Genomic DNA, 15,442 nt, shown 5'->3' with positions numbered 1-15,442 from the left:
CGTCCCCCTTTCACACAGAGAGGACACACACATAACAAACAAGACGCGCCATCCGCAAAGCAAGCAAACAAACAGAGTCTCCAGAAACATGAGAAACCAACCGTCGGCCGCCGCACAAAATACAAAACACAAAACAAAACGGCCACAACCGCTCCGCTACCGCGCGCCGCCGCCTACCGCCACCGGCCCCACAATCCAACCACCACGGCACGCACACAGTACCCACAAGGGTCATACAGAAACGCCACACAAACACCAACCAACCCCACACACACACACACACACACACACACACACCCCGGCGCATGCACGCACGGCCACCCAAACAAGACAACACAACGCGCCAAGCACGACAATCAACGCCTTCCCGACGTCCTCTGATGGCCCTGAGAAGGGCCGTTTTGGGCCGCGCGCAGCCGTGCCATCGCGCGCCACTAGACGACGCGGGGGAGGGGGGTGGGGGACGACGGGGTCAAGCGCCAGCCCTTCCCTTCCTTCCCCTTTCCTTTCTTTACTTTAACTTCACTTCTTCTTCTTGGGCGAAGCCTTCGCCTTAGACGGCGTCGTCGCCTTCTTCGGGCGCGGCGCCTTCGGCTTCTTCGTCGGAACCTTCGCGGCCTTCTTCGCCTTCGACGGCGACTTGGCCTTGGCCGGCTTGGCCGCAGCCGCCTTCTTCGCACCCGCGGGAGCCGCCGACGCCGCAGACGCCTTCTTGGCGGCGCCCGCCTTCCGACCGGTCGCCGCCTTCACGCCACCAGCCTTCTTTGCGCCGGCCGCACGGGCGCCCTTCTTCTCCTTGCTGGCCGGAGCGGCGCGCTTCTTCTTCGCACCGCCGGCACGGGCCTTGCCGCCCTCGGCCGCCCCGCCGCCGGCGCCGGCAAGCTTGAAAGAGCCGGACGCGCCCTTCCCCTTCGTCTGCACCAGCTCGCCAGCCACGACGGCCGACTTGAGGTACTTCTTGATAAAGGGCGCCAGCTTCTCCGCGTCCAGCTTGTAGTGCGCGGCAATGTACTTCTTGATCGCCTGCAGCGACGAGCCGCCGCGCTCCTTCAGACTCTTGATGGCGGCCGTCACCATCTCAGAGGTGCGCGGGTGCGCAGGCTTGGCGCGCGGCTTCTTCGCAGACGCCGCAGACTTGGCCTTCTTCGTCGTGCCGGTGGCGGCGGGTGCCGCAGCAGTCTCGTTCGTAGCCGCCTGATCTGCCATTATTTCGACGACGCGCGTACACACACGAGAGCGAGAGCGAGAGCGGCAGGCGGCAAGCACGGCGGCAGAGAATAGCCGCCGCGCCGCCAGGCCCAGCCAGTGTCGCGGGCGGGCGCGGACGGCCGAGAGAGCGGCCGCCACTCTGCGCGCCGCCGCGCCGCGCCTCCCGCGCTTGCTACCGCCCAACGTCCGACAGCCTGTGCGGACCAGCCCCAAACCTGCGCCGCAACCACCCGCGCCGTTCAAACCACCGAGGATGGGGCTACACACGGCCACACCACAGTCGCCAACCAGTCGCCACGGCAGCGCCGCAAACCACGGCCAAACTGCAGCTACCGCGCGCTACAGCCTGGCTCGGCCCGCCGAGAATCGCCGCCCCCGCCCACATGCCGCCCCCACAGCCCCAGCCGACGACCCGCCACAATGGCCAAACCTTCGGCAAAAGTGCCACACCGTCGCCGCGCCAGCCCGGCCAGCGCGGCCGCCGCCACAGCCACACAAGCGGAGGCGTGCGGCGATGCCGGCCGTGCAAACGCACCTCCGCCGCCCCATCGCCCTCCCACCGTTTCCCGATCGGCCCGCAGCCGTCGGGCCACCTCGCCCGCCAACATTCGCGCCCCTTTCTCACAAAATTGCCCGCCGCAAACAAAACGGGCGCCGCCTGCGCAACATCGGCACCGGCCAACCGAGCGCCGCCGCCCCTCGCCGCTTACGCGAGGGGGGCTGACCGCCGTCCGCAACTACAGACACACCGAATCTGCCTCCAAGCACACACGACAGCCGACCTCCTACATTTATACGCCGCAAGCCACCCAACGGTGTGTGGCGGAGGGCACTTTTTACGTTACGTGCCACTGTCGTCATTGCCTCCCTTTGCCGTTCCAGTCGCGTATGGTTCGCGGGAACAACGACTGTCTGAAAGCCTCCGTGCGCGCTCGAATCTCTCTACTTTTACTACATTCGGGATCTCCTCGGGAGGTATATACGTACGGGGAAGCAATATATTCGATACCTCATCCGGAAACGCACCCTCTCGAAAACCTGGCGAGCAAGCTACACCGCGATGCAGAGAGCGCCTCCCTTGCAGAGTCTGCCACTTAACTATCACGGTTACCACATAACCCTGTGACGAAACGTTGGACCTTTCTCTATCTCCTCCGTCAACCCGACCTGCTACGCATCCCACACTGGTGGGCAACACTCACGTATGGGTCGGTCGAACGCGTGTTTTTGTAAGCCACCTCCTTTGTTGATGGACTACATTTTTGCTAAGCATTCTCCCAGTGCATCTCAACCTGGTACCCGCCTTACCAACAATTACTTTTATCTGATCATCATTCCACTTCCAAATCATTCCGCACGCATACTCCCAGATACATATTTTACAGACGTCACAGCTACCAGTGTTTGTCCCGCTATCATATAATCAATCATACAATAAACGATCCTTCTTTCTGTATATTCGCAATACATCACATTTGTCTATGTTAAGGGGACAGTTGCCACTCCCTGCACCGGGTGCCTATCCGCTGCCGATCGTCCTGCAACCTCTCTGTATACTACATACAGCACATCATCCGCGAAACGACGCATGGAACGTCCGGCACTATCTACTAGCTCATTTATATGATATGAATTGTGAAAAGCAATGGTCCCATAACACTCCCCCGTGGCACGCCAGGGGTTACTTTAACGTCTGTAGACGTCTGTCTCTCCATTGATAACAACATGCTGTGTTCCGTCTGCTAACATCTCGTCAATCCAGCCACACAGTTGGTCTGATATTCTGTAGACTCTTACGTCGTTTATCAGGCGACGGTGCGGAGCTGTATCGAACGCCTTCCGGACGTCAACGACAATGGCATCCACCTGGGAGCCTGTATCTCATATTTTCTGGGTCTCATGCGCAAATAAAGCGAGCTGGGGGTCTCACACACGATCGCTGTTTCCGGAATCCAACATGGATTCCTACATAGTAGACTCTGGAGTTTCCACAAACGACATGATACTCGAGCAAACAACATGTTCTACAACACATCGACGTCAGAGATATGGGTCTATGGTTTTTGCGCATCTGCTCGACGACTGGGACTACCTGTGCTCTTTTCCAATCATTTGGAACCCTCCCTTCCTCTCCAGAGACTTGCGGTACACGGCTGTTAGAAGGGGGGCAGGTTGTTTCGCGTACCCTGTGTAGGAATCGCGAATTGGTAATCCCGTCGGGTCCGGCGGACTTTCCCATTCCTCCTTGGACACTTATTTCGATGTCAGCCGGTTTCTCGTTCGTGCGAGCATTTAGAGACGGAACTGCAGTGCGGTCCGTCCTCTGTGAAACAGCTTTGGAAACAGGTGTTTAGGTATTTCACAGCTTTACGCGTGTCATCCTCTGTTTCAATGCCATCACCATGCCGGAGTGTCTGGATATGCTGTTTCGAGCCACTTACTGATTCAACGCAAGACCGGAACGTCCTAGCATTTTCTGTCAACGTCGGTACATAGGGTTTGTTCTACTTTCGAATTCACTGAACGCTTCACGCATAGCCCTCCTTACGCTCACACTTTGGACATCGTTTAGCTTCTGTTTGTCTCGGAGGTTTTGGCTGCGTTTAAACTTTGGGTGAAGCTCTCTTTGCTTTCGCAACAGTTTCCTAACGTTGTTGTTGTAGTATACCACGGTGGGTTTTTTTTCCCATCCCTCACAGTTCGACACTCGGCACGTACCTGTCTAAAAACGCATTTTTACCATTGCCTTGCACTTTCTCCATGAACACTCAACATTGTCAGTGTCGGAACAGGCATTTGCCTTTTCATCTGTCGGGTCGTCTGCAAATCTGCCTTCTATTACTCTTGCTAGCCAAAACAGATAGATACACCGTCCTCCCTGCAACGGCCTTATGATCACTGCGTCCCTGTTCTGCACATACAGAGTCGAAACACGTTCGGGTCTGTTTGTCATCCGTAGGTCCACGATGTTATCTCCACGAGTCGGTTCTCTGTTCATTTTGCTCGAGGTGATTTTCGGACAGTGCACTCAGTATAATGTCACTCGATGCTCTCTGTCCCCCTACCACCCGTCCTGAACATCATCTGAGTGTCCCAGTCTATATCGGGTAAATTGAAATCTCCACCTAAGACCCTAACATGCTGAGGAAAATGTATGTGAAATGTGTTTCCAAAATCCGTCTCTCCGTTGTTCTGCCACTAATGCTGCTGCGTCGGGAGGTCGGTCAAAGGAGCCAATTATTATTAAACCTAGCTCGGTTGTTGGGTGTAACCTCCACCCACAATATTTCACAGGAACCATCCACCTCTACTTCACTACAGGATCAAAACTACTACTCAAACAGCGACGAACACACCACCACCGGTTGCATGCAATCGAGCCTTTCTAAAACACCGTCTGTACCTTTGTGACAATTTCGGCAGAATTTATCCCTGGCGTCAGCCAGCTTTCTGTACCTTATCACGATTGCAGAGCTTCGGTGCTTTCTCTGTCAGCGCTTGCGGTTCCGGTACTGTACCAACGCAGCTTCGACAGTTGACAATTAACAAACGATACCGATTGCTGCTTGGTCCCCGCACCCGTTGAGGCTGCTGTTGCCCCCTTTCTGTACTTGCCCAAGGCCATCTAACCTAACAAAACCGCCCAGCCCACGCCACACAACCCCTGCTACCCGTGTAGCCGCTTGTTGCGTGTAGTGCTCTCCACCTAAGACTATAACATGCCTTCGACATTCGCAGTGTACAACACCTTAGGTTAGGGTTGGCGTCGCTTGGGTTAGGTTAGGTTACGTTAGGTGGACGTGGGTTAGGTTAAGGGTTAAAGTTAGGTTAGGCGTCAAAGTTAGGTTAAGCGTTCGGACGTGAGGCGTCAGGTGGCCGCACCTACCTTACGGCCGGACATCTTAGGTTAGGCTAAGGGCGCCGAGGTCACGTTACGTTCACCTTCGGGCGCCACACGTAGCTGTCACAGGTAGGTAGTAGTTCGGTCGGTCGGTCGTCGGCAAGCCGCAAAAAACTACAGACGACGTCGACAACAAGACCGAGCAGGAGGCAGATATATACCGAGCGCCAAAGAGACCGACCACACACACACACACACACACACACACAAAACAACAAACACCACCCACCGGCCAAAGGGGCACCAAAAAAACCCACAAAGCCGAGCACCACACGTCGCGACCAGAGGCAACCCGCAACCGCAACGGCGCTTTCCGCACCGGGCCGGATGCACGTACGACAACACCGCTACCCGTACACAAGGCCTCCCATTGCACACAGCCGCTCTGTGTTCAACATCATCAATGGCGCGCCCGCGGCTCGTCGCGGTCGCAGCCATGACGCCGCCGCCACTTTTGCACCAACACATTCACGCACCGCAAAACAGCTCGCCGACCCACCGACACAGCACAGCCGACAAACAAAAACAACCGCGGCGGCGGCAACAAAACAAAACAAACACCTCGCACCAAGCGTCCGACAGAAAACAAACGGACAGGCACACAGGCCTCTGCTAACGACCACGACACAGCGGCACGCTGCCCCTTTCCCGCCACTCTCGATTCACAGCGCACGCGACCCCGTCGTCGACGACGACACGCGACGGGCTCGCTTCCCGCAACCTACACCTTTCCGCCACTACGCACGGCTCCACCCGACGCCCGTCGCAACGGCACTACTGCACGCACTATCACCCCCGCCGCCGCCGCCGCCGCCGCCGCCTCCTCCTCTCTCCCCCTTCCCGTACACAACAACACAGCCAAAAACACACTCACGACCCAAACATAACAACATGGCACGTGCATCGGCGCACACCCCCAACCAGTCACCGTCGACACAACCACACGCAAGGCACGGAAAAACCGGCGTCCTTCCACGTTGCCATCAAAGCAGCACAAACAACCACACAGGAGGAACCACCAACAACTGCCGGCCGGCCGGCAACCACCAAACGCACATTCCCGCTCGCCACCACACACCTCTCGGCAGCCGTTTCGCAAAGACATGACATGACATGACGCGACATCATCGCATCACGGGCGACGCACGCACACCGACCCACTTTCCCGCCCGTCTCTCTCTCTCTTTTTCTTCCGACGCCTTCGGCCGAGCACACACGTACGTGGCACAACGCCCAACACAGTCACACACAGTCGACAGGCGCACGCCCAGGCACGCAACGACGCAGCGCAGCAAAGGCGCCCGCGACACATACCTCCTCTCCCGTCTCGCCGCCGACCGCCAGCCAGCCACTCGCAATGTGCACTGGCCAACCGGACACACGTCCACCGCGCCGCCTCCGACCACCCGCCAGGGGGCGCTCACGTCCGCGACAACAGCGCGGCCCGCCGCCGGGCGGGCCCAGCCCGGCCCAGGCGGCGCGCGCTGCTCTGCACTCGGCGCGCCGCGCCACACATCCTGCTGCAGACCGGGCTCGTCTCTCTGTACGCGTCTGCGTCTGCCCGCATCTCATCTTCCTGCGCATCAACACAAACGAGGCCACGTGAGCAAACCCCCGTCACAACGCCACATCACGCACTGCCTTGTCGACCGCCTAAATAAATGCACTCACCCACCAGCCATCCGCTTCGTCCTCTTCTTGCTTACTCGTTGTTCGTCGTTGTTGCTGCTGCACCAGCACCAGCACCAGCACCGGCGGCGGCGGCGGCGGCGGCGGCGGCGGCGGCGGCGGCGGCGGCGGCGGCAGCGGCAGCGGCAGCGCACACAGCCCCCAGCCGGCCGCATCCGAGGGGGCCCCGCCGCCAGCGTCGCCTCCTTGGGCACAGGTGCGGTGCTGTGGCCGCCCATCCAACCGCATTTGCTGGCCGTCCCAGCCGCCAGGCAGGCGTTCCCACTGCCGCGCACCGCCTCTGCTGCAGAAGACGAACAAACGAAACGTACAAACATACACGCACCCGAAGCGTGGCCACACACGGACGGGACCGACAGGCTCCAAGGCGACCAAACGATGGAAAAACAAACACAAAAACAAAAGACACGCGAGCGAGCGAGCAAGCACGCAGTCGCCTCGCCTCTGTCCTCCCGCCCCCGCCCTTCTCCCCACCACATGCCCACAAACACCACCGCCTGCCCGCATCTCCACATTCGCCCCCTCCATTTGTTCCCTTGCGTTCGTTCCTTCCTTCCTTCCATGTGTCTGCGTGCGCGGCGCCTCTCCAACATCCGCCGTCCGTCCGTCCCGTTTTCGCCGTACCACACGCCACCGTCGGCGCCGCCTCGCCTCCTCCCAGTCCACCACCGCCGCCGCCCCTGTCCGCCCCGCACACCACCATACACCGCTGCTTGTCCCGGCCGTTGCCACCAAAGGCGCCAGCCGCAAACCGCGCCAAACGCCGCAGCGCGCGTGCGTCCTTCCTTCTTGCTTGCTTCTCCGTGCCGACGCTGCCTCTATTCCCGCACCCATTCGGCCGACAAGCACTGGCGTCGACGACACAGCCGTTGGGCTCCGGCACTGCGCGTACCGGAGTTACACGCGCACCCCCCCTCGCGAACGCACGACTCATTCTCTTTGTTGTTTCTCCTCTTTCTTACGTCTTCGTTTCTTGTTTGTTTGTTTGTTTGTTTTTTTTTTTTTCCTCCCACCGCCGCATGTGACACAATGGCCTCCCTCCCCCTTTCGTTCGTTGTCGCCGCTTTGTTTCTCTTTCTCATTGGTGCACGTCCGACGCGCTCCATTTCCACCACACCACGGCCATCGGCCTCCTCAACGGGCAGGCGCAGTGTGCCATTCTCCGGCGCACAAGCACACCGCGCGGCTCGCTCTCCTCGCCCCCACGCCACGCCACGCCACGCAGCACAAATGATGCTGTCTCGCAACACGACACACGGTGCGCACACCCCCGACCACGCGGCTCTTAAAAGGCATGGCACCGGCGACATGCGCCGCCCCGGCCCGCATCCGTCGTCTCACGTTCACTGCCGGCCGCGTCTGAGGCTACAACCGCACCACAACAACGGTCCCCTCCCGGCAACACATTTGTTGCACAAACACAACCGCCGAGCGCAGCGCGAGCCACCCACACGCGCCCTCCCCGTCTTTAAAAGCCTCCGCGTCTCCTTTCTCCTTTCGCGCCCCTCCCATCTCCCGAATATGCCAGCAGCGGTGCCACTACCGCGAAACGGACACGCCTTCCGGGCCACATGCAAGGGCACGCCCACCACCAACTACTGCCATATTCGCGGACGCAGTTAGGCAACACGCAACGCACTCTCCACCTACTTTCTCTCTCTCGTCCATTCTCTTTAAAACACACGAACCAACCAACCACGGCTAACACACTTTTTCGCGACACCTTTGACTGCGTTATCTTGACCGTGACGGCAGCTATCGACCTTCCAATTCCCCACTAAACACACACACACCCCTACATACACACCCTTCGCTACACCGGACAACAACAGCGTACACAACAGGAGGGCACACGAAACGGCAGGCAAGGGCAACGCATTCTCATAGATTCCTCCTCCGAGCCATGTCGGCGAACGTTTCATCCGGGAAGGCAATGCAATTCAGCCGTCACCACGGCCGACACCTGCAGCCGCGCCGTAAACGCCTTTCAGTGCGGCTGCAATGCACGGGAACGTTCCGTTGCTATAGACAGCGCCTCTCCGTTTTTCCCTGCTTCGTTTTCCGGTGATTGCTTCTCCATTTTGTTTGTTTTATTACTTTCCGTTCCCCTCCTCCACCATTGTTTCCGTCCCCAACAGTTTTGCTCATTCCACACGTTCTGCCCAGACACGACACTCGACCGATCAAAGGTCAGCCTTTCGTCACCGTTCGCGGCGCCGACGGTGCCACAGTGCGACTGGTGTGAACACCGACACGTTGCCATGACGCCGGTGTACCGCGCCGATATTGACAGTTACTCAGAGCCGCCGGATCGGATCACATCACCGACACACCTGCCATTTCACACCGGGGGACACAGACCAACGAAACGCGTGTACGCCCATAACAACAAACAACGACCGTCGTCGTCTAGCCTCACGCTTACTGTACTCAACCGAACACACGTGCACCGTGAATGACGTGCGTGCGCACAACAGTCCAATCAATCATCAGTCAAACTGCAGAAACGGCTATCATCAAATCAAGGGCCAAATAGGTACACCACCGTGCGTGTCGCCTACCCCACCCGCCCGTACATTTCTTGGCGACTTCGTAATGGATGATAGTACGACACGTCCATTTAAAACGTCACCAACACACACACACCAACGCGCCGTACAGCAAAGGGAATAGTCGACGGCAACACAACATTTCACCCTCGCCATCATGTATGATGTGACAACAGACGGCCGTAACGGTGACATCCAACAATCAATCAATCGCGAGGACTTTCAATTGCAGTCACGTGACTAACCGGGCAGACGGAGACAAAGACATGAATCAGCGCCACAGACAGCACCAACACCTCCTATCGATCTATCTGTGTGTCGACAAACAACCACGCCAAGACTCGTGCACGCATTCCACGTCACACCGGCGGCAACCAAACCCTCGCGGCCGTACCCCAGTAACCACAACCACAACCACATTCGAGACCACACCACCACGGCACAGCAGCACCACCAGCTGCCTCGCAACCAACCAAACCGGGTAGCTATGCCGCCCCTCTCACTCACTCACTCACTCACTCACACACACACAAACAATTCCGCTCTTCCCGCAAAGGCAATTTGGTGGCCCTGAAAAGGGCCGTTTTGCCGCTCTCGCAACGGAGGGAGCTTCCTTCCTTCCTTCCTTCCTTCCTTCCTTCCAAGAGCCGAAGTAACAACCTCCTCCTTACTTGGAGCTCGTGTACTTGGTCACCGCCTTCGTGCCCTCGCTCACGGCGTGCTTGGCCAGCTCGCCAGGCAGCAAGAGCCGCACAGCCGTCTGGATCTCGCGGGACGTGATGGTCGAGCGCTTGTTGTAGTGCGCCAGGCGAGACGCCTCGGCCGCAATGCGCTCGAAAATGTCGTTCACGAAGCTGTTCATGATGCTCATCGCCTTCGACGAGATGCCCGTGTCGGGGTGCACCTGCTTCAGCACCTTGTAGATGTAGATGGCATAGCTCTCCTTCCTCTTGCGCTTCTTCTTCTTGTCGCCCTTCGAAATGTTCTTCTGCGCCTTGCCGGCCTTCTTGGCGGCCTTCCCGCTAGTCTTGGGCGGCATCTCGAACGTACAACAACAGGCAGCAAGCGCTCCGCTCTAGTCAGCGTCTCCCCACACAGTGGCACCCGCCGCTACCGCAACACCGCACCTTTACCAGCTCGCCCTGTTGCGGCCGCCGACCAATGGGGCGCGCGCGCAACCGGCCGCCGCACCCGAGCCCATAAAGGGACCCCCACCCCGAGCCCAATACGCCGATGATACGGCATTCTTCGCCGTTAGTACAAACAGGAGGATAGTGACGACAAGACTCCAAAACCTACTACACCAGACGGAAGCCTGGGCCAGGAAATGGCGAATCACAATAAATGGGGAGAAGACCCAAGCGATAATGCTCACCAAAAGGAGAGGCAAACGCAACCCTGCCCATCGCGCACGACAAAACAGACAACTACGACTACACAGACGCGACATCCCATGGAGGGCCACGGCCAAATACCTGGGTGTCACCCTTGACAAAAGACTGACATGGCGCGCACATATCGACGACATCAGAAGGAAGGCCAGCGCCAGACTCAACGCCATTTACCCCCTTCTAAACACCGAAAGCAGCTTGGCGGCAACTACAGGAGTGAGGCTGTACTGTACGCTTGTCCGCCCTATCATTGAATATGCCTGCCCAGTCTGGGGCTACGCAGCCAAAACTCACCTGCAAAGGCTGCAGCGGGTCCAAAATCGAGCACTCAGACGGGCAATTCACGTCAGGACACGCTTCCCCACTGCCGACACCCACGAGGCAACGGAAGTAAAGATGTTGAAAGATAGGTTCAGAGAACTCGCGGTAGCATTCTACCAAAACGCGAGCCACTCTGAAAACCAACTGATAAACAACATAGGGAATTACAACACCGACAACCTAAAATACAGGAGGCCAAAATGCATCCTAAATTAATAAAAAAGATTACCATAAACACAAAACAGCGGTTCACAAAAATCAGCATATAAAGCAAGGGTAAAACAAAAAGTTAGGTGCATTCACATGCAAAATTTAACATACAAACTTGGAGGAAATGTCAAAGGACAAAGAACCTCCACCACAAGACTACTCAACGTCCGAGTACGTCAAATATGCAACACGAGACGAGCCGCCGCCGGCACACGCACGCACTCCGCTGCTCGACTCGCTGCGGCTCGCACCGTTACGGTTACGTGTTTAGCGCTTACGCCACTAGCCAAACGCCATGTCCGGACGCGGAAAGGGAGGCAAAGTCAAGGGCAAGTCAAAGTCCCGCTCAAGCAGGGCTGGGCTCCAGTTCCCGGTCGGCAGAATCCACCGCCTCCTGCGCAAGGGAAACTACGCCGAGCGCGTCGGCGCCGGGGCGCCCGTCTACCTCGCCGCCGTCATGGAGTACCTCGCGGCTGAGGTGCTCGAGCTGGCCGGAAACGCGGCCCGCGACAACAAGAAGACGCGCATCATCCCGCGCCACCTGCAGCTCGCCATCCGCAACGACGAGGAGCTCAACAAGCTCTTGTCGGGCGTCACCATCGCACAGGGTGGTGTCCTGCCCAACATCCAGGCCGTCCTGCTGCCAAAGAAGACCGAGAAGAAGGCCTAAACAGGGACCGCGGCGCTGCGCTTGCGTGCTCCCTGCACGCAAACGCAAACGCGCCTTTGCCTTGCCGGCTCGCCTCACAACAATCGGCCCTTTTCAGGGCCACCACACAAACCTACGTCCAAAGCAAAGTTTCCGTCGTCCTCGCCGCACTTTACAACAACGTCCACAGCGCCGGCGCACGTCCGCCATCTTGTCCACAGCCCGTGTGGCCGAACACACACACATTTTTTCTGCACCCCTCCACGCACGCACAGTCGCGTTCCAAACAACGACAACGACATCAATACACCAATAATGTGATGTGATCATTGTTAATATGTTCATAATTAAAAGAGCGCGTAACGGCCCGACGACGGACGACACGCGGGCCGCCGCGCGCGCTCTCCAAACACACAGGCACAGGACAAACCAAACCAAACCAAACAGCTGATCCGATCGATGATCCGGCCCGCGCCACAAACAAACCACGCACACACCGGACTCAGCCGCGCCCTCCCGCATCCATCATCACACACGTCACGTCGAAACTCCAAACGGAACGCACGCACGCAAAGCAACAGAGGCGCACAACAACAACAACAACAACAACAAACACACACACACAGAGGCAGGCAGGCAACACAGACCCTTTCGCACTTTTCAATTTCCGAACAGTGTGGTGGCCCTGAAAAGGGCCGTTTTTCGTCTCTCCCACCAAGCACGGGCAACGGCACGGCCGCGGGAAGGCCACAGCACAGCACACCGGCTGCCTGCCTAACCGCCGAAACCGTACAGGGTGCGCCCCTGCCTCTTCAGGGCGTACACCACGTCCATGGCCGTCACAGTCTTGCGCTTGGCGTGCTCAGTGTACGTCACCGCGTCGCGGATCACGTTCTCCAGGAACACCTTCAGCACTCCGCGGGTCTCCTCGTAGATCAGACCAGAGATGCGCTTCACGCCGCCCCTGCGAGCCAGGCGGCGGATGGCGGGCTTCGTGATGCCCTGGATGTTGTCGCGCAACACCTTGCGGTGCCGCTTGGCGCCACCCTTGCCCAGCCCCTTTCCTCCCTTGCCGCGGCCTGTCATTCTTCCTCCTCCTCAAGCAACAAAAAAAGCACAAGCGGCAGCTCCTCACCCGGCGCTAGCGAGTCGGCTACGGTGCGCCGTGAGCGCGCGCCGCCCCCCTATATAGACTCTGGCCCGCCCTCCCCCCACCACGCGCACCGAGGGCATATAAGCGCAGCACGGGCCCGCGCGGGCCCATACCGAGTTAGTATTCCGCTGCTCGACTCGCTGCGACACACTTGCTCCTGTCACCGCGCACGTAACGCTATGGCTGTGGAACAGTTTGCCGCCGCACTAGAAGCTCTCCTCCAAGCGATGGGGTTCTCCGGCCGCCGCCAACGTCAGCTACAGCGCAGGCGACCGCAGCGGACCAGGAAGGGCCTCCAGTGCTACAATTGCCAGCAACTGGGGCATACCGCGCGGGAGTGCGCGAATGCCGTCGCGTGCTTGAAGTGCGCGGCGGCTCACGACACCCGCTGTTGTACGAAGCCTCGTGGAGTTGCCGGCAGATGCGCGAACTGCGGCGGGTCCCACGCCGCCAATTCGCGTAGCTGCGGCTACCTTCGAGCGTCACGCCGTCTGTCCGCCGCACCACGTCCTGCGGCGGCGTCCAGCGCCACGCCGGCCGCCCCGCCCTCCCGCTCCGGCGAGGGGTGCGAGCCGCGCCGTCTTGAAGCCGCCACCGACCACGCTATGGCCGGCTTCCAAGCCGCCTTTGCGGCCGAACGGGCCGCGCTGAAGGCGGAGCTCGCGGCCGTGCATCGCCAGCTCCAGCGGCTGGGCGATGAGCTGCGCGCCATCAAGAAGACGTCGGCGGTTCCCGCCGCCGCCCCGCCCGTGCCGCGGCCGGTTGGGGTCGATGCGGCCACGCAGACATCCGTCGCTCCGTCCCCTGTCGCGACGCAAATGGTTGCGCCCATGGACACCGACGATGTGCCGCCACGGACGTCCCAGTCAATTACGCCGTCTGCGAGCCACCGTGCTGTGGCAACGGCCGACTCCTCCCCTGTGGAGCAGTCGCTCGTCACGAGGTTGCAGCACCCCACGCAGACGTCGGCGGTTCCCGCCGCCGCCCCCCCCGTGCGTCGTCCGGAGGGGGTCGCCGCGACCCCGCCGCCATCCGCCGCTCCCCCTCCCGCAGCAATGCAGGAGGTGGCGCCCATGGAAACGGAGGATGTACCGTCTCGGCTGCCCCCCTCTCCGGTGGCAGCCGCACGCCAGGGCACTCAGGCGCCTCCTGTCTCCTCGCACGTCGAGAAGCCGATGCAGAAGAGGAGGATTAGCCTACCATTCCCCGACGTGCACAACGTACAGGTCATGCTGAAGAACATTGTCGCGGCACTGAAGGACGGGTCCTACCCTTATTCTGACCAACCATACCCCTTCGCCCCGCCAGACCAGCCTCTACCTCCCCTTCCCCATCGACCGATTCCTATGCGCACGTTTATCTACCGTGACGCGTTACTGGAGGTGCTCACGAAAAAAGAATTAGCCCTGCTCAATTCACATCCCATCTTCACGCCTTCTCAATGGAAAGAATTAGTATACGTTTTAGACGTAGTTGTGAGGGAAGAATACCGGTCTGGTAGGAGGAAGATGACCCGCGAAGCTATGGAAGCCATGGAAGAAATAGCACGTAAACAACGGCAGTGCCAGTAATGTACGCCGTGCGAGGCCGTCAGCGCCGTAGCGGAGACCCATGATACGCCCCACCGGCCAGTCACTTAGGCCGTTTCGTTTTCCCTTTCTCTGACTGTCTCTCTTACTGTCCTTTAATCTTTCTTTTATTTAAAAAAAAAAAAAAAAAAAAAAAAAAAAAAATGGAAATGCACAGAAGAGCCAAGCAGCACGAAACAACCATGCAATTTTGACCCCAACCGTCATGTCTGAAGGTGAAGCGCTTCGTGCGCTAGAACTTCGCTACCGGACGAGGATCTTTCTCCTCCTTTAATTGTGCAGGTACCCGCGCGGGCCCGTTGTCAAGGCAGCACCGGACGCTTCGCTACCGCACGCACCGCTAACCGCTATGGCCCGCACAAAGCAAACGGCCCGCAAGTCCACCGGCGGAAAGGCGCCGCGCAAACAGCTCGCCACCAAGGCGGCGAGGAAGAGCGCGCCCGCCACCGGCGGCGTCAAGAAGCCCCACCGCTACAGGCCGGGCACCGTCGCCCTGCGAGAAATCAGGCGCTACCAGAAGAGCACAGAGCTGCTCATCCGCAAGCTGCCGTTCCAGCGCCTAGTGCGCGAGATCGCCCAGGACTTCAAGACCGACCTGCGCTTCCAGAGCTCCGCAGTCATGGCCCTGCAGGAGGCCAGCGAGGCCTACCTCGTCGGCCTCTTCGAAGACACCAACCTGTGCGCAATCCACGCCAAGCGCGTCACCATCATGCCCAAGGACATCCAGCTCGCGCGCCGCATCCGCGGCGAGCGCGCCTAAACCGCTTAGCCGCGGCACGGC

At 59.2% G+C, this 15,442-nt stretch overlaps 1 protein-coding gene across 1 annotated transcript; it reads left to right on the top strand.

Moving 5' to 3' along the window:
* The first annotated feature begins 5,437 nt into the window (after positions 1–5,437).
* LOC126232482 (uncharacterized) lies at positions 5,438–6,217 on the top strand. Its single transcript, XM_049942733.1, has one exon. The coding sequence runs from the start codon at positions 5,438–5,440 to the stop codon at positions 6,215–6,217; it is 780 nt and encodes a 259-aa protein (XP_049798690.1).
* Positions 6,218–15,442: the final 9,225 nt, after the last annotated feature.

The sequence above is a fragment of the Schistocerca nitens genome, unplaced genomic scaffold (assembly GCF_023898315.1).
Source record: "Schistocerca nitens isolate TAMUIC-IGC-003100 unplaced genomic scaffold, iqSchNite1.1 HiC_scaffold_519, whole genome shotgun sequence".
In the NCBI taxonomy this organism is placed as follows: Eukaryota; Metazoa; Arthropoda; class Insecta; order Orthoptera; family Acrididae; genus Schistocerca; species Schistocerca nitens.
The sequence above is the reverse complement of the archived record's forward strand: the minus strand, read 5'-3'. Positions and strand labels throughout refer to the sequence as shown.